Source organism: Caloenas nicobarica, chromosome 4 (assembly GCF_036013445.1).
Source record: "Caloenas nicobarica isolate bCalNic1 chromosome 4, bCalNic1.hap1, whole genome shotgun sequence".
Lineage (NCBI taxonomy): Eukaryota > Metazoa > Chordata > Aves > Columbiformes > Columbidae > Caloenas > Caloenas nicobarica.
The window spans coordinates 61,690,066-61,714,806 of NC_088248.1; the positions used below are offsets into that span (position 1 = coordinate 61,690,066).

Here is a 24,741-nt window from a genome sequence, read left to right on the forward strand (position 1 = left end):
TCCCTGGATGAAAAGACAAATCAGCAATCAACAGATTCCTAATACAGTACTTGCCACTTTCAGGTAAAAGTTAGTTTCTTCATGCTTCATTATTTTCTCCTTATTACCAACTCACTGTTCAGGCTTTATCTAGGTATGAGAACTACTGCTTGTCAGTAACACTTGCTCCATCTGACTCCATTTCACCATACTAGTCAAATACATGACATGAAACACAATAGTGCAAGCTGTCATACTGCAAAACAGAATTGGGCTGTTCTCCCCACTTGGCACCTTTGTGGATAAAATCACTGCAAAGACAGCTTGTAGCACAGTGGTTAGGACAACAGCAGTGAATAAAATGGCAGAAAAAGCTTTGATTTTCTGCTACTACAGTGAAAATCCAACATCCACTGTTACTCCTAAATGTTAAGTCTTGTGAATTTATAATTCCAGCAGACTGTCAAGTTCCATTTCTTTAATAAGAATTCATATCTGGAAGTATTATTAGTATTTTAACTAGAGTACTGAATATATGCCAAATGATCATTCTTAGGTCACCCATCTCAAAGACTTGCAACTTGCTGCAGAAATCTTTTCTTGACCATTCAACCTCCTAATTCAATTACATTTCTCCCAGTTTTGCACTTTGTTCCTGTCATATATGCACACACACAATACTGCCATTCTTCCACTATGCCAGTCTGACATAACTAAGCTAACAGCACATAGTTATTTTAAAGCCTTCCCCATGACTCAAATCCAGTTCAGTTTTATTTCATTTGGCTGGGGGGCGGGGGGGAGGTGGGGTGTGGAAAACACCACAAACAAAAAACAAAACAAAAAAACCACAAAAACAAACAAACAAAACTTCACACAAAACCAAACCACACACACACCCCACACACACTAGGTTTTGCAACCTGATTACAAGAACAGGCAAAACCTCAGTTTAGCCAAAATCCCTGTGAAATGTTTTCAATGTTGCAACAAAATTGAAAAAAATGCATTTGAAGTGAACATCCCACATTAGCTAGAAAAGCAACCAACCTTGCCATTGGTTTTGCAAAACTACATAGTGGTAGTCAAAAATATTTTCTTCTCCATTTTCTGCAGTGTCTTTGATGCATATGCAAAATCAAAATTGCATGATCTTATTCTTCCATGCTGCACTGTACTTTATGGCTATTAGTATCATCAAGTCTCTTACAATAGTTCTCTCCGCAGTGATCACAATCTTAATTTTTCCGTGTTTTGCATCTCCCACATTCTCCAGCCCATATCCACAGGGCAAACAAGTCTGGCATACTTTATTATTTTTTTAAATACCTTAGTATTATTTTCTCCAACAAAATTTACTGGTGTGCTGTTTAGAGTCTAGATCAGTAGTCAACAGGCTACAAAGTGATGGACCCAATAACAAATACTTCAACCAGTGCCTTCCCTAAAACTTTAACAGTACATGGCACAACTGGCCATACCCCAGCAGTGTTGAACCTATTTTTGTACACAAAATTTCAAAGTAAAGGTGACAGTACACTGCATGTTGTAAAATTCTCTTGTCTTAATATGGCATGAGCGCTGAAAAAGTTTCACTAACAGTAACCTTCATTTTAGATCTTAAAATAGTTGTACAGTTTTCTCATCATTTCCTAGTCCAAGAAGTCTTGTAACATGGTGAAAGATTCTCTTCATTTGCACAGATAAAGCCACTGTTATCAGCCAGAATGGTGAAGATGACCTACTTGTGCAGTTAGACCCTCAAATATGAATCACAGAGTTGTTGGGGTTGGAAGTGACCTCTGCAGATCATCTAGTCCAATCCCCTTGCTAAAGGAGGTTCACCTAGAGCAGGTTGCACAGGATCACACTCAGGCATTTTTTTCTTAATATCTCCAGAGAAAGAGACTCCACAACCTCTCAGCCTGTTCTGGTGCTCTGTCACCCTCAAAATAAAGTTTCTCCTTATATTCAGGTGGATCTTCCTCTGTTTCAGCTTGTGCCCATTGCCCCGTATACTGTCTGGCTACATACTCATTGGTGAGCCAAAGGACAAGCAACACTACAGTTAAGATTCTTTTTCTAGATGAAATTTAAGATTTACATCTGCCAAACCTACATGACAAACTCAAAATTTAGCTGTGAGACATCTCTCTGCTTTCTGTCAGATGAGCAGCTTTGGCTTCTGCACCTCTGACATAAACGCTGTACTGGAGATCAAGAAGCCAAGCACTCCTACATAGATTTGGTAGACTCTCCACTTCGTAAGAGTTCTGGCTTTTCATTTTTAAAAATCATTCTGATCTAAAAAATGAGCATTTTTTTTGAGTGGTATTTTTATTTTATTCTTCTGTTGTAGGGTCATAAATGATGAGGGGAATATCGCAGCTATAACAAATTAGAACATAGGATAGTTACACAAAAGTATTAGCTCGATTGAATTTATAGACACATGACTAAAATAAGGAGGTAAGTCAGTCTCTTGTCTTTTAAAAGAATGCGCAATTCATAAAACATCAGAATATGACAAAACCAATTAATCATGGACTAGATTTAACACTAATGTATATATAGTAAGGATCAGACAAGAATTTTCTCCACTCAGAAATGATCACTGGTTTCCTGTGACATACATGACTGTATCTTTGAGTGTGCCATTTTTTAGTTAACGTAAATAACTTCTGCTAAGCTTTCCAGATCTTTTTTCTCCCACATTAAGATGCACATTTACAGCCTTTTCTCTCCATTTAGCCTTTCATATCTTCATACTCAGAGAAGCAGCTACTACAAATACCTCTTCATTACATTAGCTGTTATCCTATCTTTGCAACCCTTCCCTGTGGGCCTTCTCAAACTTGAGATGCAACCTTTTCTGTTTTGAGGTCAATCAACTATCTAAAGACCTTCCAGCTATCCACCATTTCTACAAAAATATACAGAAGTGGAAAGAAGAGTTGATGTTTCTTCTGTCTCCACTGTATTAAAGTAGTAAAAGCACTGAACAGCTGCCATCAAACCTCTCCTCATACACGCTACCTTACAATGCACGAGAAGCCCTTCCTTACAACTGTATGGATTACATATTCACAGCAAAAATAAAAATGTCATTGAACTGTCTGGACAGAAGGGGAAATGAAAAGAAAGAGGCAAGGATTTTGTCTCTTGTATGTATTACCCTGCAAATCCTCAAGGAGTACTTAGCCAAAAGACTTATTCTCCCATTTCAGCCCCTTTTTCCTTCCAGCTAAAGACTAAGGGCCACAGAAAGAAGCCTTCAGAGCATGGTCCTTTAAAAACCCTGGAGCCAGGGAGAGCCTGCACCTGGGCTTGGCTGTAAAGATGAAAAGAGTTCAGCAAGTCCCAGCTTTATTCCCCACAAGGTGGGTCTGAACAGCCCTTAGCAGAGCAGGCCCCTCAAGTGTCTGGAGGAGAGAATAAACCCTACTCAGCATTCAGCAGCAGCCTTTCCCAAATAAAACCACCAGCCCCGGTATCCTTACAGCAGCTACAAGGATCAGGACAACAGTCTGGGCTGTTCATCACTGCAGCCCCTGCTTCAGCTCTCCTCTTTGAGACCAAATACTGCACTTCATATACTGGCACTTTTCCTTACCATAATGAGAGTCCCTTTAAACAGTACTTAATTAATCAATGTGACCTGCCCACCAGGACTCAGTCCCACACAGTTCAGTGTAGTTTCAGCTGAAGTCGACCAGTCTGTTGCAGGGAAAGTTTAGCCTGTCTTCCTGTGCACCCTACATGTCTTAATCACCCTACTAAAGCCCCTACCAGGACTGCAAAGTGAATGGAATAATCTAAGCATGGTATGGGGTAAGCCTCTATTCCCTATCAAAAGCATATCCTAAGTACTCCATCTGACATGTCAATTCAAGAAACTGATATTGCAGAAATATTTTTCAATTAAAAACACTGGAAAACACACTCAAATGGCCATACACTGCTTTAATTGTAAGTGGTCAAGTATTTCAGACAAAAGCAAATGCAAGTACCCCTGACAAGTCTCTATCTGAATATTAAATTTCAACTTAATAAATGTATTCAGAGAAGTTTGAAAAACATTGAGATCCCACTTGCAGATAGAACTCAGACTGCAGCTGTAATTTTTCATCAAGTGTTGGATGTTTTATGTCATTTGTGTGGAGAAAAGGAACATTTACAGTATCAGCAGATTCCTAAGTTTTCCAGCTCAGTTATTGACAGGTGTAAAGGATATGATCATCAGTAAAAACAAAAAGTATACAAAAAATGTGTGGGTCATCAATAACTGAGTTAAGCTATGCTGAGGTTTTTTATTATTAATCTATAACCATGCTTTAAAGTGCAGAGTTTTATTGCCTAAACAGAGACAGATTAAAAACACACCACTAAAAAACCAACAACCACCACCACCCAACAAAAAAACCTCTCTCTAAACCTAATGTAATTTCAGTTTTTACTACAGCATGTTTATAAAATCATCATTTGAAGACCAGCTGCTCTTTAACAAAGAGCATTTCATCTAGCTTTAGCTCTACAGTGCAAAAAACTATTCAAATATGCTTTGTAGGGCAACATTATTGCAAAAAGCATTTCTAGATCAACATTACAACAAAAAGCATTATTAAGGACCAAGAGCAAATTAAAGCTTTTAGATAGCCTTGACTTTCTTTAATACAATGGAACATATGAAAGAAGATCTGTGCTGGCTGAAGTGGATATGCATTTTTGTAGTAATGTTGTTTCACTTGCCAATTTCCTACTCCTTTTGAAGAATTCAGACAGTGGCAACTACAACCAGTGTTGTCTGTTTCAAACCTTTTTTTCCTTATAAAAGCTCACATATTCTTATTGAGAACACACAGACAAATCTAGCGAAACAAGATTCTTTATTTTTTATTACTGTAAAATATTTCTTGATCTATTCTATACATATTAGTAATTTTCTAGGAAAAAACTATGCTCTTCATAAGAATGTACACTTTGGGAATTTTTTTAAAAGGAAAAATACGTGGTGTTTGAATTCTGTGTGAGTAACTTTAGCGAGGCTTTAAGACAAATTCAATGCATTTAAAATGCTATATAAATCAACATTCAGGATGAAGGGTCAACAGGGGTTAAACTGTCTGTCCTCCTTGACTACATTCATAAATGTCTTTTCTAGCTGTACTTATAGAAGCAACTACAGCGTAACTTGGATATTAAAACCTCCAAGGAAACCAACAATAAAAGCTGCTAAGAATTTCACAAGTTTTTTTGTTTTGGTTTGTTTTTTTTTCCTTAGGTGTTAATTAAATGATCATTTAACACTGAAATGTAAACACAACATTTTCATCTACTGACAGCACAGCCTATTATAAATCCAGGGTAATAAACGTCCTGGTGTTAATACTCTGAACCAAGTTCCCACAACACACTAAGATGCCTTGTCGTGTCTAAGGTTAAGCATCTAGACACAAAACAAAGATTGTGCCTACTCGACTTCCAGTTCAATTTTCCCATCGCCCAGTGACCTAGGTAACACTTCGAGCAATAAAGAATAAATTTAATTTCTCCAGCATTTTGTGAGGATTAGGAACAATTGTTGGCCTGCAATGACTTTTTATCCTTGGATTCTTTCTCTTCCAGAGCATTCCCCCAGTTCTAAAAGAAAATTCTGATGGTTTAAGACACAGAACAAACAGAACTTTAAATTAGGCTTTTTTCAATCAATTGGAACTGTTGGAGGGGAAGCAATCAACATTTCTTTGGACTTTTCTCAGCTATTCAGTTACTTTAGGCTTTAATCTTCCACTCGCAGAAGAAACCTACCATCATAAGGACAAGCCTCTATACTTCCACATTTTCCCTTGGCCCGTTTTATTCCTTTTTTCTATTCTTTTTTTTAATCAAGATGACACGGCTGCACTTAAATGTCCACTCTTTGCAAGTCGAGACTTACAGATGTCCTCTTCATAAAGTTTCACACCAAGTTTCCGCACCACATAATAATGGCATTTCCTCCGACATGCCTTTTTACTTTTCATTACTTCCTTCACTAAGATTCAGTTTCCTACTTAACTCCTGCCTAAAAGGTTTCCTATATCACAATTTACCAAAGCTTTCAAGGTTAACCCTCCAGGAACAACCCAGAGACTGATTCAGACTGGAGAAGAAAAAGGTTACTGGTGACCCAAAACCAGTTACTTGCATTTTCGTATTAAAAAAGCAATTATCTCAGTTCTCTTTCACTGCTATCATGTCAACAAAAATACAGAAGATAATTATTTATGCTTGAGGCCAAACAGGTCAAGGTAACAAAACCCTAATAGCTAAAGTAGATCTCCCAGTTACTCTAAAGACACCAGATCACTTTAAAAGTGCTATAGCTTGAGTAAGTTAATGATTAATATGATTTGTGTTTTCACATTAGACATATTTAAGTATCAACACCTAACAGCATATAAGATTTTGAATGCCACAGATATTTATGCTGGTCCAGAATAATCACCTTAAGCCATATTTTTGTTTGCTTGGTGTTTAACGTGATTTTCAAATTAGTTAAAAGCACCTATAAACAGTTTTGGAGTGTTTGTTCTAATGAAAAATCAATAGTTATAAGTATCCCTAGAGAAGCCTTTTGCTGAAATGAGTCAACTTATCACTCAGTAATGCAGATTATGTCAAGATTTAGTGATCTGCCCAGTAGCAGAATTAGCTTACAGCCCCAGAAGTCCATCCAATTTGCCATTTTATTCCATAGCAAAGGAAATACTACTTGTAAAAAAATACATGAAATTGGTTTTATAATAGAAGAAATAAAGACAAATATAAGTGCATTTTAAAATTAAAAAATTAAAAATACAAACATCCATCTTGAGAGAGTCATTTCACAAGATGAAAGTTTGTTTCCAACTTTTAAAATCCTACTGTTGCTTCAAGTAACAATATTTAGTCTGATTTCTGTATATTTGGTACACCATTTTTATTCCTGCACAGCATCATGGCAGGTGCTGTGAAAATACAAAAGAAAGCATAGCTCAGGAAAAGTCTACAGATTGAGACATTCTAAAACAAAGAGCAGGAAAACTAATGTAGTGAAGTTTGAAGTCCAAAAATTGCACACAGTGATAATATATTCAACATTTTTTTTCTGGCTACATTTTAAAAGTTCATTCTGGTTCCACTACCACTTTCACTCAGCTAAATCTAAGGCTGAATGTTTGCCGTTGCTAGGATATAACTACTACAAGCTGCACACCAAATGCATATACATAATTCTTGTTTCTATGCTCAAAAAAATAAATCACCTGATGAATTGTACAAGACTCTGCGGCATTTCCAAAATCTTTAAAAAGTCATCTTGCCATCTCTAACCCTATATATGTTGGGATTACGCCTGAAACAAAGCGACAGTGGTATTCTTCTTTTGCTCATTATGTTGTAAAGTATAACTAAGTTCTCAGTTTTTAAATGTTATAGCAGAGAATGAGAACTGAAGGTAGAAGCAAGTGATAGCAGGACAAGAAATGATGCACATGCAAGCCAAGTTGCATAAAGTATTCAAGCTCCTAATTGATTTTTGGCTCTAGATTAAAAAATAAACAGCTGACAGACAATCAGTCTTCATGTATCTCAAAAGTTTATATCCTAGATCTTCTATACAATAAATAAATGCCAGAGACAAGGTATTACAAATCTAGCACTGAGGCAACATGTTTTTAATTACTTTAGTTTCTTCTTACAGGTAATGAACCTAAACCAATTTTTTATACATATTTTCAGATAGTCCTCTGTTTGTCTATGGATTGTAATTATAGCAAAAATAAAACTCACAGAACTGACAGTGGACTTGCAACACAGGGGACCAGATTCACTCCATAAGCATCCTAGACTGAGGCAGTAAGACCTTATACTAGAAACAATGCACCGACATAGCAAAACTGTGATAATGGTGCTTCCATACTGCAAAAAAGTAACAATTACTCATGTATTAAATAAAGGATTTCTTTTTAGTTACTGCCTTACAATACCACAAAGCCAAAACTGTATATTCATTTTATACATATACTATATACAGTTGCTCTTTGTTAGTAATAACAATTTTGAAATACATATATTTTCTAAGAACTATAGTCACTGTTCAAAAGCGATGCTAATAAAATAATGCTGCTAATAAAAACTAGTATTAGAATTGGTATGTTCTTACCAATTTTTCTGTTCATGAACCTATTAGTTGTTTGATAAAACAATTTAAACATTGCTTTTGAACTAAACCATTGTGGTAGAAAAACAGATGTCATAATGCTAGCAGGATCAACACAATGTATTGAAGACTTATTGGTTCCCATTTACCTCTAATAGGATGAGACTTGAATCTATCATATAAAAAAAATAATCAAGTTTCCTTGTATGGAGGCTACTAGAATACCTCATAAATAATAAAAAGTGAAACAAACGACAAAAAAAAAGCAACACTTTTCCAAGAAGGATCTAGCAACAGGTGGCTCCACAATTCATGTTTCAAGTCTTTAATTGCTGCATATCCAGCACAACCCTGCAACAAGATGGAGCACATGGAGCACACTGTAGTGTTATTGCAGCACATACAACAGTGACAACCTACCTATTACTCTTATCCAACAGCTGATCTACTGGCATAAGGAGAGAGGTTCACCAATATTGCTTTTTGAAAAGGGGAAGCTCATTCTTGCTCCTCAGTGGATTTGTAACATCCACAGCCACCTGTTTGCAGTTGGAATAAGATTTCAGAGGCTTTGGGATAATTAGCATTTTTCTAATGAGCAATTTCTCCAGAGTTGTTAAAACAGATTCAGACTGAAGATAAATATCTTAGCTACAAAATTATAACTACAGTCTTACTTGCCATGCTAACTGTCAAAAGGGATATGACAAAACCATAAATTAAGCCTCAAATACAGGTACCTTAACAACATGGAAAACAGCGCTTTAAAAATATTTTACAAGTTGCTGTTTTAGCATCTTATATACATCAGATAGGAATGAAAAGATGATGAAAATGTGGTGTATGTTTTTTTTTCCTCATGGCAAAGGTAAAAACAAAACAATGCTCAGCAGATGACGCAAGTCTAAGGCTCTCCTGCAGCAGCAGGAAAACCAGACCCGAGAGCCGCCTGGAGAACTTTCCTCCTCTTTGCGTCAGCCGCCCGCAGCCTTCCCCACACTGAGAGTGGGCAGCGGCGCTCGGGATGAGGAATGATGTCGGTCCGACTGGACAACGGTAACCCTGGCAACTGTAACCTGCAATTCCTGCCTAACCATTGTAGGATTTATTGTGGCAGGGGCCAAAGAGGCCAAGAGTAAAATGAAGCAGAGAACTATGGTGTCTGACACATCTAGTACCACACACTTTAATCATAGCTGGCAGAAATTAATTCCGGAGGAATTTTTGCAAAGGCCCCCCATGCAGTATGTTTTGTTGTTGTTGCTGCTGCTGCTGCTGTTCTGGCCTAAGATTTTTTTTTTGATGTTTAGAATTTTTTTTTCCTTTAATTAATAGCTGTTAGGAATTTTTTTTTGAAGTGACTAACAGACATCTGAAAACCTGAGTGTTTATTAATCAGACTATATTAAGATTTTTTTCCTTTAAAGGAGAAACAACTTATTCACAATATGTATCTTCTCAAAGATTTATATTAGAAGGAAAATACATCTAATATCAGACCGCATCCATTAGAAATTGTTTTTTCAAAGCCAATGTTGCCTAACTTATACAGCAAATAGTGGTCAGTAAGGAAATTAACATTATTCCACGTGCAAGAAATGTGAATCAAAAGGGACAAGCTTCGTGCATAGAATAACTTTTATACGCCACTGATTAATAAAGGTATCCTTTAAAGCTGAATTTTCAAGCAGCTTTGGATCCAGTACTTGGTATCCTGCAGCAAACGGCAATCAATGAACTGTGATCTAAGCAGCCAAAGTAAGTAGTCAAAATCTATTTGCCTCAGAGAAGCACCTTCTAGGCTGCAGGAGTTCTCAGTACTAAGGTACCATCACTGATGCTAGACAAGTTCGTGTGAGTGGGCATTGGGGTCACTGAAAACAATGCATCCCTTTCTTACAGGAAAAATACTTGTTGAACAAGTGCTTGTATTGCTCCAGGGGATTTACAACAGCACCTTCATTTTAACAGTATTGGATCAAAACAGAGGTTCACATACATTTTGCTTTGAAAGACACCTTGAAAGGTAAGATTAATATACCCTAAAGCAATACACATACTATTTTTAGCATTAAGTATTTCTTATTGAAATATTTATATGAAAACACCTTTGCAGAACTCTTAATGGGAAAATCAGTTTCTGCTTCGACTAGAGTCATCCATTTTAACTAGTTCCAGGAGATTTCTTGGAAGGCTGCTAAATCAGAAGGAACATAACCTGAAAAATAATTCATTTAATTACTGTTGAAAATAGAGTGTCTTTAGACACAGAAAATAATGCACTGTCTCTTTTAAACTCTCAACCTATTGCTTTCCTTTACTTACACTTCTCATCTGTCAACAAGTGCTTGTAATTTTATTACACTGTCCTGTAGTTTATGCAGAGTTCGTATTATTTTACAGAGTTCTGTTAATGGACTGGATAAATGGTAATGCTATTTAAACTAGTCTCCTGCTCCAGCAAACACAGCTGCAACTGTACTACTATTTCTAGGCAAACATCTTGACCTGAACACGCAGTGCTCTCTCAACCCGTCCAAAGAGAAATTGGAGCAGACAGCAAAGGGAAAGCATAGCTGGCCGCTGGCGGCAACCAACTGTGTCTAATCATAATTCATATACAGTGTACCCTCTTTCTTTTATATTGCATTTAGGCTACACAACAAGCATATGTGCTTCTTCACCTGGCATCTCATTTACAGCCAAGGGTCAAATGCTAATTATTATTCACAGAAGCTCAACAGTATGTTGAAAACTCACAGTACACACACTGTTTGATTAGCTGTTAAATGCCAAAAATAAATACTAAAACCAAAGCATATTATACCTTTTATTGATCATGTTTAGAGAACTTTAATTCTCCTTAGAGATACGTTTGTTTGGATGTAAATACATGTAAGCATATACAGTAATACATGCAAAAAAAATCCAAACCATTTTATATTTTTCACAGTGATAAAGCTACATGTAATCTGAAAACTGACCAGGAACATTTAACTAGCATCAATCTCTTCGTTAGCCTGACATTTTTTTAATTACAAATTTAGTGCTAAGTGACTGTAGATTTTAGTATCGCTCATATTTTCCTTTAAACATGAATACATTATAACCAGACATTCACTTTCATGGTCTGATCAACAATAACCCTTAGGCAGAGGAAATTTAATACTGTGAAGCCAGTGATCTCCTACTTTCCACCATATACGCTATGAGCAGTTGTGTGCTTTATGTCAAAGGACATTATAGATTTAGGACTAGCATCTACCCAATATACAATCCTGAATTAAATATATTCAGGTGTGATTTTGCCTGAAGTGTGGATCCATCTTTTGCCTGCAAATTACAGCTCATTTCTATTTTATATGAATTTAGATAACAACCATTACACTATAGGTAGAATAATAAAATGATCATGAACTCCTTTCATTTTTCTTCCTGATGGAAGTAACATCTTTATCACAGTTGATGGAAATTATAAAAGAGACTCAACTGTTAATATGTTAATATGTGGTTTTATATATTATGTAGCAGAGTCAAATATTTTTGTTTGTTCAGAACAAGAGCCTTCAGGAGCTTTCTAGCCCAGTAATTCAACAACTCATTGCATCTACAGGGAAGTTGTAGAAACAAAGCATACATTCAAAGCAAAGGAAAGAAACAAAAATACACAGAACTAAATGTTTACACCAATAATAGAGTCATTTTCAGTTTACCATTTCGTATTACTATGAGATGGGAAAAAAGAACTATTATTTCATGGTTTTAAAAGATAAATCTACTCATAAGAATAAAAGCTTCATTACAACATTTATTCTCAAGAATATTCCCATATACTAAAGTGGAAACAAACCCAAGGAACTCCACCTTTCTTTACTTTCACTCCTTTTTTTCCCCAAGCACACACAGGGTGAAACTCAAAATCAGCAATTTCAACAGCAGAAATCTCACCTGAAGTCTAAAGAAATGTGTCAAACACAAATCTATTTAAAACAGAACTGAATTTGTACAACCTCTTCAAAGCCTACTTAAGTATGTCACATTGTATCCTTTCCACACCACATACTGTAACTTAAAGGTATCTTCAAATTTATTTTGTTACAACGACTAATCATGTAGGTAAATACAGAAATCAGTATCTAAACTTCATTCCATGTTTTTACTGCAACAGAAATAAATGGCTTCTTAAAAGGGCTTCTTAAAAATGGTTCAAAACATCAATTTAAAAGTATTACCAAGATTAAAATATTATCAAGCCAAAGAATATAATCAAAACAGAAAATCATTACCCAATGTGATACAGTTTTCATTTAAAGTAAAACATTTCATAGTTTTTTTTCTTCCCATAGCTTAAGTTACTATCTTTGTTTTCTTTGTGAGGGGATGCAGGACGGACTTCTCTCCAAACTTACTATTTGCCAACACTATGATTTTTCTGGTCAAGTGTGTACAGCCACAACAACGGAACATCACAAAACCAAAGAGCTTATACAGTGCTATCTCTCTGGGACAGAATCTCTACAGGCATTTTTTAATTTCTTTTAACACAGAAACCAGAAACAAACAGGAGAAAAGGAAAGCCAAAGTATTCTTTCAGCAAAATTTCACTACAGAAGCGGGAATGGATGAAACAATATTTTGTCTCATACAACTATCAGTATCTAACCTTGATTAAGAAAAAAAAAAAAATCTTACAACGCAGTCAAAGAAAGCACTCAGCTTAAACAAGACATCAATGCTCCTAGATGCATTTTAGCCTTGTTTGAGGCAAAAGACAAAAAAGTGTAAAACAGGACAGAAAAACAGACCAATTCCAAATGTTTCAGAATAACAGATATTGGGTTGTGCCTACTTACAGTCTGTATAACTTCGGCGTCCCCAGAAAGAGTAGTTCAGAAAGCAACTGGAGGTTATTTCTGTTTAGGCGCCTTTAGAAGGAAAAAGAAAAAGTTGTGTTAAATTACAAGTGCTATAGCAATGCAATGTAACCACTTCGAGCAGGCATCCCAGTGCTTAAACAAGCCGATTTTAAAGACCAGAAAGGCTATGCAATGCTGGTCCATTAGCGGAGACATGGTCCAACAGTTAATTTACCATGGACTAATTACATTTTCTGGTTGCACCAACAGACCATATTACCTATTTTATGAAAGATTTTGAATCTCTGTAGCATGAATCAATTGCTAAGTCAGGACTCTATCCTGCATAAACAACCAGAAAACTAAAAATAAAGAGTCAGGACTGTAACTTTGATTACCCACCACCTCTGTGTTCCTCTAATGAAGCAGATAGACATTTTGTGACCACGAAAAGGTTCAAGGGAACATGTATCAGCTGCATACAAATTAGTTAAGTAATGAGATAATGTATCTAGAGATCCATTTAACCTATTTAAATAAAGAAGCAAAGGAATCTGTTACAGAAACCATGATCAAATAAAAATCAGAAAAATCAACAAGTCCCATCTTACATTTGCCATTACAGGGGATTTTTTGCATACTTTTTTTTTTCTTCAACTGTAAAGATACACCAAAAGGAAGTTAAATTTAAAAATAAAACAGTCGCACATAAGACAGTACAAAAGAAAAACAAAAACTGGAATCTTGAAGGTAGCCCTTTGTCTATGAAGCTTCTCATTGAACATGCTGACTAGGGTCAAGACTGCTTAGTGTGAGGTGACAAGTTCAAAATCCATTGTATTACAGCCATAGGAAATGGAACAACTACTACCAAAGACAAATATATTCCATCTTCATAACCTTTTTTTAAATACACAATGCAGATTGTTATTTCTAATGTGCGTGACAGCCCTGGAGAATACAGTTATATCAGTCCAGAATTCAAGCTCAAAGCAGGTTTTTGATTGCTTTTAAGTAAAGCATCACACATCACCTGCCATTCAAGCAAAACAGCATACTGAAAAAGAAAAACCCACGTTCTTTCCCATCAACCTCATCACGAGTCTCAGTTTGCAGTGCCTTCTCAATACAATAATTCAAGGGATTCCTGAACACCAGACTGCACAGTTTTACCTAATATTTATTTTATTCTTAAAGTGGTTATGTTACATAGGTCAATAAACTGCCACTGAGATACACCACAAGGTGAAAAAAGATACTGGACAGCAGGTTTGCAAAATTAAGTGTTAGAATTTCAAAAACCTTCTGAATTGCTTGTTTGATAGTCTTAGGGCTGATTTCAAACAATTAAGCCTGTTTAGCCTTTTAGGGCTCATTTTTCATAAATACTGTTCCATCTAAAAGGTCTCTCCAATTGAAAGGTTTTCCCATAAATTCTCATGTACACAGACACTTAAGATCAAGTTTTACATAGCTCCATTGTGTAGTTCACTTAGTTATTGCTCCCTTAAAGTTCAGTGTGACTACTGATAAGAGTAAAATAATCTGACATATTCTTATGTACCCACAGGTTTTATCCCACATTTCAAACTATAAGCAAGAAGTCAGCTTTTTGAGATCTAGATATACATAATTCTCCAGTTTCGTCAGGTCCCTTTTTGTTAGTCAAGCAGCAGAAATTCTAATTTCTTTAAGCAAAAGAAACTGAAATCAAACATTTAGAAGATTAAAAAAGAAATCAGAGTGAAAGAAAATGAAGGACTACAGTACTGGGATAAATTAGATGAGTGAAGATGAAGCTCAATAAGAAACAGGAAAACCACCCCCCCACACACACACTTAACCCAGCAACAACAACAACAACAACAACAACAATCTGAATTGTGATCTTGCAAGTCATATTTCCAAATCAGTAGAAAGAAATTTTTCAATATAAGAGCAAGAGCTATAACGAGTGTAATTACTAGCAGAAGACTTCTGATTTGAACATTCCTTAAAAAGAAAACTTTACCTACATAAAACCAAGAAAGTTATACATTTTAGTGTTTGTGGTTCTACTGCATCTTCAAAAAAGTATACAGTAGGACCACAAAACTAAAGAAGTAGGAAGAAAGTTGTTTCAAAGTAACAATTACATTTGCGATCAGAAAAGAATAATGTGAAAACAGAATTCTTAGCCACTGAACCTGAAGAAATGGTTAAATAGAAATAGAATTCATCTCTTCTCCTTGCTAAATAGATTGTTCAGACTTAAACCTCTAAGTTCATGATTACCAATCAAAAAGTACACGGGAAAACATGCAGGGTAAAGACTTCGGGAAGTTACTCTCTAATCAGAAGCTATTCGGGACAAAAATATCTGTTGATACTTTCTAATGACTGTATTAGGTTCAGATACTAGATGATAATGGTGAGCTGTAATTGAAGGGGCAATGAAATGACTCAGTGTCTGTATTCTGTTGAAGTTCCATATAATATAAAAAAGGCCCTAAAGTACAATGACATACTAACTGATTATAAAGTTCTCAGGCAGGCTGCCTTTTACCGAATACAACATAATCTTACAAAGACACAGCATCACTTTAGAAGTATATTTCACAGGTGAAATACTTGTGCTAGTACAAAACTTTCTCCACATGCAGCTAATACCTTAGATCAGAAGTTTCTGTTATTACCTGTAGTTCACGACTCACACATCTAGTGACATACTGATGCATGTCCTGCTGTACGCACTTCAAAATCTAAGTTACAGACAATAAATCAAGTTCACAAATTAACCTAATGATAAATAGCACTACCCTCGTAACTCAACAGTTTCTACCAAGTGAGTTCAGCATTATTGTTTTAACCTACATTTTTACTTTGCCTTTCACAAAACTAAAACACTTGTTCCTACAAGGTGATCTTATAAACTAGAATTCACTGAGATTAATTTTTCAAGACTATAATAGAGACTTCTGCTTTAAAAAATGCCATGAATTCACACGTAAGTTAATGTGAAAAAGGATGCGGGGCAAATCTGGAATACACAGACTAGTGTCACAGTACATAACAGATTCCAGTCCTATAGTCACTATGAAAGCTTTTTAATCTTCGAGACAGAGCCATACAAGGAGTCCAGAAAACACATTCCTATTTTAAAATAGTTCACTAATATACATGGTTCTTCAATATTTCCACTTTTTCAGGTGACTTCATCCTTACAGTTGTCTGAAACAGCAATACCTATCCAGAACACACAGACATAATGGAACAAGAGTGAGACAGGCATGATCACCTTTCTCCCTGGAGCTGAAACCTGAGGTAAGGACAGATGGATCACAGAATCCATGATTATAGATTGCAAAGAACTACAGATACTGCAAAGTAAAAACAACCAGAAAAACTCCACCACATTTTCTTTCAATGTGTGTTGGCAGAGACCTCACCACAGCTAGCTAGCAGGCAGCATTTCCCCCGGGACAACATGAAATTTCAATTGCAACAACTGAATTGCTCTCCCAAAACTGGCATGAAGTTCAAGGTGAAGCACTGAAGAAACAGTGATGAAATATTTCATACTGCTACCACTCAGTTTCCCAACCGAGCTAGAAAAATTCATGTTTCTCAAGCAGAGGGAAAGAACTCAGAGATGAAGTGTTAGTGGTGTAAGCAACATAAAATGTACTGGAGAATCAATTCTAACATTGCAATACCTTACACTGTAAAGTCCCTTAGTAGTGGCCAGAAATAAATGGATGAAGGTCCAACATCATATAATTCTTTCAATTCAACAAAACTGAGGCACGGTTGCAATTAATGTATACATAATTTCTTTTTCTTCTGTTACTGAATGCATCTTTAGAAAGACATTAGGCGAAGGCAAATTTTTGAGCTCTTCATGACTAATTAAAGCAAAATCCACATACTACCTAAAGTATACAAATTTCTTCCTGTTTAAAGGAAGCTTGATACCAATAGGCAGATTAAAAGTACGTACAGACAAGCAATAGATTATACTGTGAAGCAGACAACAGTAAGGCAAGCAAGAACAAATGGCTTGATTTGAGTTACTGGTTCTAGAGAACAGGCTAGATTTGCAGAAATCTGTGCATATCTGGGTTTTACTTGTCTTCTACATGCAGCCAGAGGATATGTAGAAAATGACAGAGTAAGAGGTAAACTGTGGGGAGAGCATATTACTCTCCCAGTGACATGTATCCTAACCCACTGAATTCTGGCCATGCCACCAATCCATTCTGATGTCTCTCTCAAGTTTTCATGCCACAATAATTGTGATTCAGTATCAATCATGCATGGAAGAAGAAAATAAAACAAACCGAAAAATATCTTTCTTAGTTAAACTGGCTGCAATGTAATCTGCAATTGCTATAACTCACAAGCAGGTCTGTGTTTGTTTCCAAGACTTGTTGCAACCTTCATTGTAAGTTGCTTCTGATTCCACTGAAATCAACTAAATAAAGCCAGAGAAGCTGTATGAGACTGCACAGCCTCTCTGGACAACTGAGTTCTCCCAGTGCTCAACTGTCTTCATGGTGAAGAAGTTTTGCCCTTATATCCAGCAATTTATGCTTGTTGTCTCACCACAGTGATGAGCCTAGGTTGAGATTTTTAATAAACACCTCACAGGTACTGGAAGGCTGCTATTTTGTCCCCCACAAGTCATCTTCCAGTGAGCTTCGGCTCAAGTAGATGCAATTCTAGCTGTAGGCCCTCTAAAGTAAAAGAAACCCTTAAAGATAACTTCGATCAGTTCTCAAGTTTAGATCTGTTCCAAGTAAACTATAAATCAGCTGTACTCTTTAATTAGAAACAGCCTATCCCTTTGCATGCATAGAGACTGAGAGCCTCCTGAAACTCTAAATACAAGGCACAGGTGCATTTTATTCTGCCACCACTGCTTCAAGAAGAAGGACAGGTAGCTTCCAACTCACTCAAAGTTAATGATAGCAGAAGCCGTTATTTTTCATTCCTCCTTCTGCACACAGTAACACACAGTACTGTATAGCTAAGAAACTGTGCTCTTCAAAGGAACACATCCACACCTTCTGTTTGTCAGCAGAGGACATTACTATCACACATTTAAAAATACCATGTAACATCTTTTCACTGAAGCTCATTTACAAAACATGCATAAACTTTAAAAGCACACAGTTTTTTTCATTAAATTTATATTGTAAATGAAAGGACATGTCAGTAAACAAGCCACCGAGTATTTGTGCAACAGCACTTTCTACTCACAATGACGGAGCCCACCAGGCTCCTCAGCTAGTTCTAACAGGTTACAGGGATATGCATCTACTGGGAAGGTATAATATCAGCACTCAAATCATCTCCATGAACTGGTTTAACCATCAAGTCCTAAAAACCTGACCCTAGATATCTAGTCAGAATAACAGACATCAGAATAAGCGATGCCTACTTAGGCTTATGTCTGCAAGAAGTCAAGCCTTATTACTTTTCTACAAAAAACCTCCTGCTATATCTGCCACAGGCAGAGAACATCTGTGCATCCATGTCCAAAGCCACTGAACTTCAACACATCTGGCAACTGCTGTCTGTGAATGTGACTTGCATTAACATATTACGAAGTGTGAAGAAGGCCCAAGAACCAAGAGCTAAGCAAAAGATTGTGCCAGTTTTTCCATTAGGAGTTTTCTGTAAATATCTTCTTGTCTCTAGTCAAACTACTCATGATCTCATTAAACCTAGCAATATCAAGTTTACTGACCACATGAATACAAATTGGAATCTGAGAAGTTCAGGGTTGATCCTACAGCATTTGGATGCCTAAGTCAAAATTTTCCCCAGGTCAAGAACCACTTAATCAGGGCTCCATTTCCCAGGCTAAATAGTGACTAGCTAAGAAAGATATGAGTTAATTTCAATTTAATATCAAATAACAATTAGATATTTGTTTTAGAAAAAACACCTGAAAGAAAACAAGAAATAGACATTAATGCAACTCAGTTTCTTATTTGTGTAGAAAGTGGTGAAAGTTACTTTGCAAACTATAGTACTACATTGTATTAGTGTATACTAGTCAAACTCTAACATATTTTCTATCCTTCATTTTCTTCTCACACAGGGTTGACCTCAAGTACAAAATTACCATTTGTCCCCCACCACAATCAATTCTCCATACATTATGCAGAACACCATTTTGCACAGAGAATCAGGAGTCTATACTCAATTTGCTTTTTTAAGAGGTTTTTCCAATATAAGCAGAGCTAGGGAAAGCTCTTTCTTTAGTTGGGTTTTGTCTTTTTATTTTCCCCCTAAGAAGAAAAAGAAACTAAGCTGGCTGTTTTTTGGAAGCTTCTGTATTCATTACTGTTTCAACAGAAGAGATACTTCTATAAATAGCTGGTCATTACTCTCGTTAGTTCTGCCTATGGCATTAAAAAAAAAGTGTGAAAAATAAAGCAAAAGCCAGAAAACTACAGGCTGGGCAGCCTCACCTCAATGCCTGGGAAGGTGATAAAGCAAACAGAAGCTATTTCTAGACACAGAAAGGACAAGATGACTTGGAATAGTCAGCCTAGATTTACAACTGGGAAAATCGTGCCTGACCAGCCTGATAGCATCCTACAATGAATAAAGGACTTGGCAGATGAGGGGAAGGCAGTGATGTTGTTTATCTTGACTTCACTAAAGCTTCTGACACTATCTCTCATAGCAGTTGTCCTCATAGACAAACTGATGAAGTTACAAAAGCAGATGGTGAGGTGGACTGAAAATTGTCTGAAGTGTCAAGTTCAAAGGGATGCAACCAGTGGCACAAAGTCCAGCTGGAGAACAGTCACTAGAGGTGTACCCCAAGGGTCAATACTGGAGCCAGTACTGTTCAACATCTTCATCCACAACCCAAAAGATGGAATAGAGTACACCCTAAGCACATTCACAAATGATACAAAACTGGAAGAAATGACTGATGCACCAGGTATGTGTGCTGCCAGCCAGAGGAACCTGGACAGGCTGAAGAATTTGTCAAAAAGGAACCTCATGAAGCTCAGCAAAATGGAAATGCAAAGTCCTGCACCTGGGGAAATAAAAAATCTCACATACCAGCACACACTGGAGAACAAACAGCTGGAAATCAGCTTTACAAAGAAAAGCCTGGGGTCCTGGTGAACAAGAAGTTAAACCGGAGCCAGCAACGTTCCCTTGCAGGAAAGGCCAACAGCATCCTAGGCTGTATTAGGAAGAATATTGCCAGTAGGTCAAGGCAGGTGAGCCTTCCCCTCTTCTCAGCAGTGGTGAGACATCTGGAGAGCTGTGCCCAGTGCTGGACTACTCACTACAAGAGAGGCATGAACACATTGGAGCAAGTCCAGAGAAATGCCATGAAGATGATTAAGCAGACAGATTGAAGCACCTGTCATAGCAAGAGAGGCTGAGAAAGCTGGGACTGTTTAGGCTGGGGAGGGAAAGGCTCAGAGGGATCTCAATGCATATAAATACATCATGTGTATAAATAAGTGATGCAGTTCCTTCCCAAGTGAGGAAGGCTGAGCCAGACTCTTCTCAGGCGTGCACGGTGGACGGACAAGAGGTAACAGGCACAAATCAAAATACAGGAAATTACATTTAAATGCAGAAAAATCTTTAACTGTGAGAGTGGTCAAACACTTGAACAGGTTGCCCAGAGAGGCTATAGATTCTCCAACTGGAAACAACCCACAGCCACCTGCTCTGATCAACCTTATGTTAATCAGTGGCATGGGAGCAGGCAATCTACAGGGGCTCCTTCACACTTCCACAGTCCTGTGAGGCTAATTCATTAGATTTTATTTACAAAGTATACCACAAAGAAGGAAACAAATTATAAAACCTCCATAAAGTAATATAGGATCAAGAATCAGATGAAACAATGATGACCTTCGACAACACCTGGGATTACTTCCAAGAAAAAAAAAAATGAAGCAAAGAAAGCAGAGAGGGAAAGTAGATCTATTAGATGGAATTTAGCTAGCGTTTGGATGGGTTGTTTAGAAAGGCAACAAGGGTCTGCAGATAGTCTAGGTAGGCTTGTAACTGTCTTTCTTGCATTGAGTCACCACACTAAGTCTTCACACAAGTATTTTTCTGTAGCACCTGTACAGGCATCCTGCCAAGCTGAAGTCAGAAACACTGGCGTGTCTTAAAAAAATTAGGGGAGATTTTGTCACAGTGTATTTGATTATTGGTCTAGACTATTATTAAGGACAAGCCAGCACAATTCACTACATACTATGAAGGAAAATAAAACATTTATTCTGATGAAGTTTCAACCAGACTCTTCAGAGTAAATGAGGTAATATAACAGAACGAGTCACTGAAGTGGCTGCCATGCAGCCAAATCCCTCACACATTTTAGAGTTTAACTGTAAAATTCCAGATAGAACTGTGGCTTCTACAGTTAAAATAAGGAGCATCTTAGATGCTTTTTGAAATACGCTATCTTAAAACATAATGACAACTCAGTTTTCACCTGTGGCCATCTAACATCAAATCTGGGGTTTTTTGAAAAAAAAATTGAACTGGCTCTGCAACAGAAAAATATGATTTTTACAGAGTAAAACTACGATGTATAGCTCTACAGCACCAATTTAAAATAGCTTCTGAACACAAAACACTATTTGAAACAAGAACATTGACACAACAGTTCTGTAGAACCAGATTTGGTTTCAACATTTTGCAACAGTGCAAATTACCCATTTCAGAGGAAGCAAGAAAGAAGAGCATCCAGCAAACAAAGTCACAAAGGATGAGCACAAAACAGATGTGGGAAAAATAAACAGCCTTCCTGCCCTGGAATTTGTAAAAAGGTCTGCAAAGAGCAAACAGGACTTCTCAATGCAATTTGACTTCTAGATCTATAAAAGGAGTCCCATGAGAAAAAGACTCAGATGAATAAAATATACTAAAAATAATAGTGAATATTTACAAGGCTTTTAAAAGAAGAACATCACTCTTGGACTTAAAGTTTTATCAAACATTTTATAGTATTCTGCAATCAAAATGTAGCTATAATCCAATTTTTAAAATTCCATCAGAATACTGCATCTTTTTAAAGAATGTCTTCAAAGACAGCCTTTGTCTATTTCTGATTTAACAGACATTTTTAGAGAAGATATCTGAAGTTGCTTTGACAAAAGTCTGCTAATACAGAATAGATACTGTAGGGGTTTTTTTAATATATAAACATAGGTGCCCGAGTACAATTCATGTAAAATGGTCTCACATTCCTTCGGTAAGTGATTAGCACCGCAGGCTTCATGGTCTCCTCCTTGTTCGAAGATCAGGAATGCACTGTGCACTGCCTTTAAACTATGTAGGATTAGCTAAGAGAAGGATTTTTCACATCTGCGATTAACAAAGAATAACCGTTCACACTCTTCAGGGCTGTTCAAAAATGTATTCTCTACCTGAACTCATTCTTCCACTACCTATCACACATGCGTGAAGGCATTAACCCTTCAAATGCTCTTATATTCAGACTGAAGCCAGATGGGTGGTTAAGTATCAATGCTTTAAGGGGGAGAAAAATCAAAACATCAAGCAGCCGTAAAAAACAAGCACATGCATTAGGTTGTAGGCAGTCCAAACTAGACCTTCCTGGCTGCAGCAAGCAGAAACTGTTCAGAATGTACTCCAACTGAAAAATTAATGCTCAGGCTTCAGTAATGAACTTGCACACCAAGCGAAGACCAGGATTCAGTGAGAAAAGAAATGGGAGAGTAACTTCTAGTTAGCTAGAGAGTTAAGAACTCATTCTAAGAGCTCAGTACAACTTCCATACTATATAATACAAAGTCTTACCACCAAAAAAGCTGCTTTTGTTGAGACTACATACAGTCAAGCACAAGAAAATGAAATATTATTGATATATTGGCTGTTATTTTAGCTATGATAGGGATCCAAACGATTCCTGGAACAGTAGCAGTGACTCCACTGCTAACACAGCATTTTTCACGAGGGGTCCTAAAATTCCATACTAGCCTTTAAACTTCACATCTAAGCCTCTGTAAACTGGGGGGCGGGGAGTGGGAATAATCAGATTTTCCTTCAGTTAAAGCTGCAAAACCGCATCATAGAAATAGACAAAATTTGGTATTTTTTTTCCCAGAAGTCCCTGCTACTGAATTTTGACAATGTAGCTCTGTGGAAGAGAAATCTGGAGTTTTTAACACTTCTTTTCTGCAACTGAAAGGACTACATTCTATCAGAGTTTCAAAACCCAAAAAGAAAAAGTTCAGACCAAAACTAATTATTCTAGGATTAATTTTTTGATGCAGCTCACATTTAAAGAATCATGGAAAATCTTGCTATTAATCTTTTCAAAGTTACTGTTTTTCTACCTGGAATTTATCTTATTATCCAGTGGATAGAGCTAGTCAAATAATTGGAATAAAAACTGCAATCTCATGCAACACATCAATACAAAATAAAAAAGTTACCGCATAGGCTCATTTTAATCTCTGGAAAGCATGTTTTATCCCATCAGTGATACACTAAGTCCGCACCCTAAGAAAGAATGGACACATAACATAGCGTGGCCCTTTCCTAGACTAGACAAAGCAGCAGTACTAGTTTATCTAGCCTGTTTTGAAAGAGCTGCTACTTCCCTAGACAATTGCCTAGGTCTGGTATTGCCCAAAACAAGCTGTATTTGTTTTTATCATAGATGGAACATTTTATTTCCTAGTCCATCCTGCTATGCATACCTTTGTAAGATAAGATGTTCTGAAAACCACCACATATTCAGAGATCATGGTAACTCACAAATGAGTTTTGGTTTTATAATTTCAAAACTTGCTAATACAGCTAAACCGTTTATGACATTTATCAGACTAGGTTAGAGCCAGAACAGATAACCACATTAATATAGATAAAATAAACCTACTCATTATACTGAATCCCATTTAATATATTTGACAAGACTGACTCCTACATATTGAGGTTATAATTAAGCCTTTGCTGCAGAAACTGCAAACATAGTAGATTCGTATAATGAGATTTATATCCAGAAAAGAAATCCAAGGAGTACTTCAGTTTACTAAATAGAACAGAAAAAAAAAAAAAAAACTTTTCCTTGAGACTATGTAGTTGAAACATACTTTTCCTTCTGTGCTGTGACACATCTGTAGGTTTCAAATTGTTCATCAACAGCAAGAACAAAACCTTAATAATTTTCAGTACTATGCAAACACACATAAGTACACTCCTAAGTAAATGCTCTCTTCATCTTAAGTTTCAATAACTTGCCTTAATGCACTTGTGGAGAGGGAGCCTCAATAAATAGCAAGTACAGACAATTCCTCTGTTTGTTATTTTAGAATTGTGTTGTAAAAATTTAGAAAAATGCAGGAACTGTAACAAAGCATTTAATTCTTGAAATATTTCTTTCTCCATCATTTGGTAATACATTGTAAGAAGCATGAAAACACAACATAGATACCTTTCAGTTTAAAAGCTATTTCAAGTACCAACTTGAAGTTCAACCCTTACAGCATTCTTTTCTTGAACTCAGGATTTCAGCTTACTCACACCATGTAGCTCAAGGGGGCTGTTTTTTGGGGAGGCTTGGGGGGGTTAAATATTTAGCTCAGCTACGAACTCAGAAGTTGCAGTTCTACAGCCTGTGAGAGCAACATTTTACCTCTACATTAGTTTTCAGCAGAAATAGGTTTTGCGAGGTTGGGGTTTGTTGTTGTTTTGTTGTTGTTGTTGGTTTTTATT

At 36.6% G+C, this 24,741-nt stretch overlaps 1 protein-coding gene across 3 annotated transcripts in view; it reads right to left on the reverse strand.

Annotated features, from left to right (window-relative positions):
* The window catches only part of SLIT2 (slit guidance ligand 2), a 263,931-nt gene that overhangs the window by 230,716 nt on the left and 8,474 nt on the right, over positions 1 to 24,741 (reverse strand). For all 3 annotated transcript variants that reach the window (XM_065634966.1, XM_065634967.1, XM_065634968.1), the window contains exon 4: positions 13,015 to 13,086. In XM_065634966.1, coding sequence (XP_065491038.1) covers positions 13,015 to 13,086 — 72 coding nt within the window. The remainder of the gene's footprint in view (positions 1 to 13,014; positions 13,087 to 24,741) is intronic.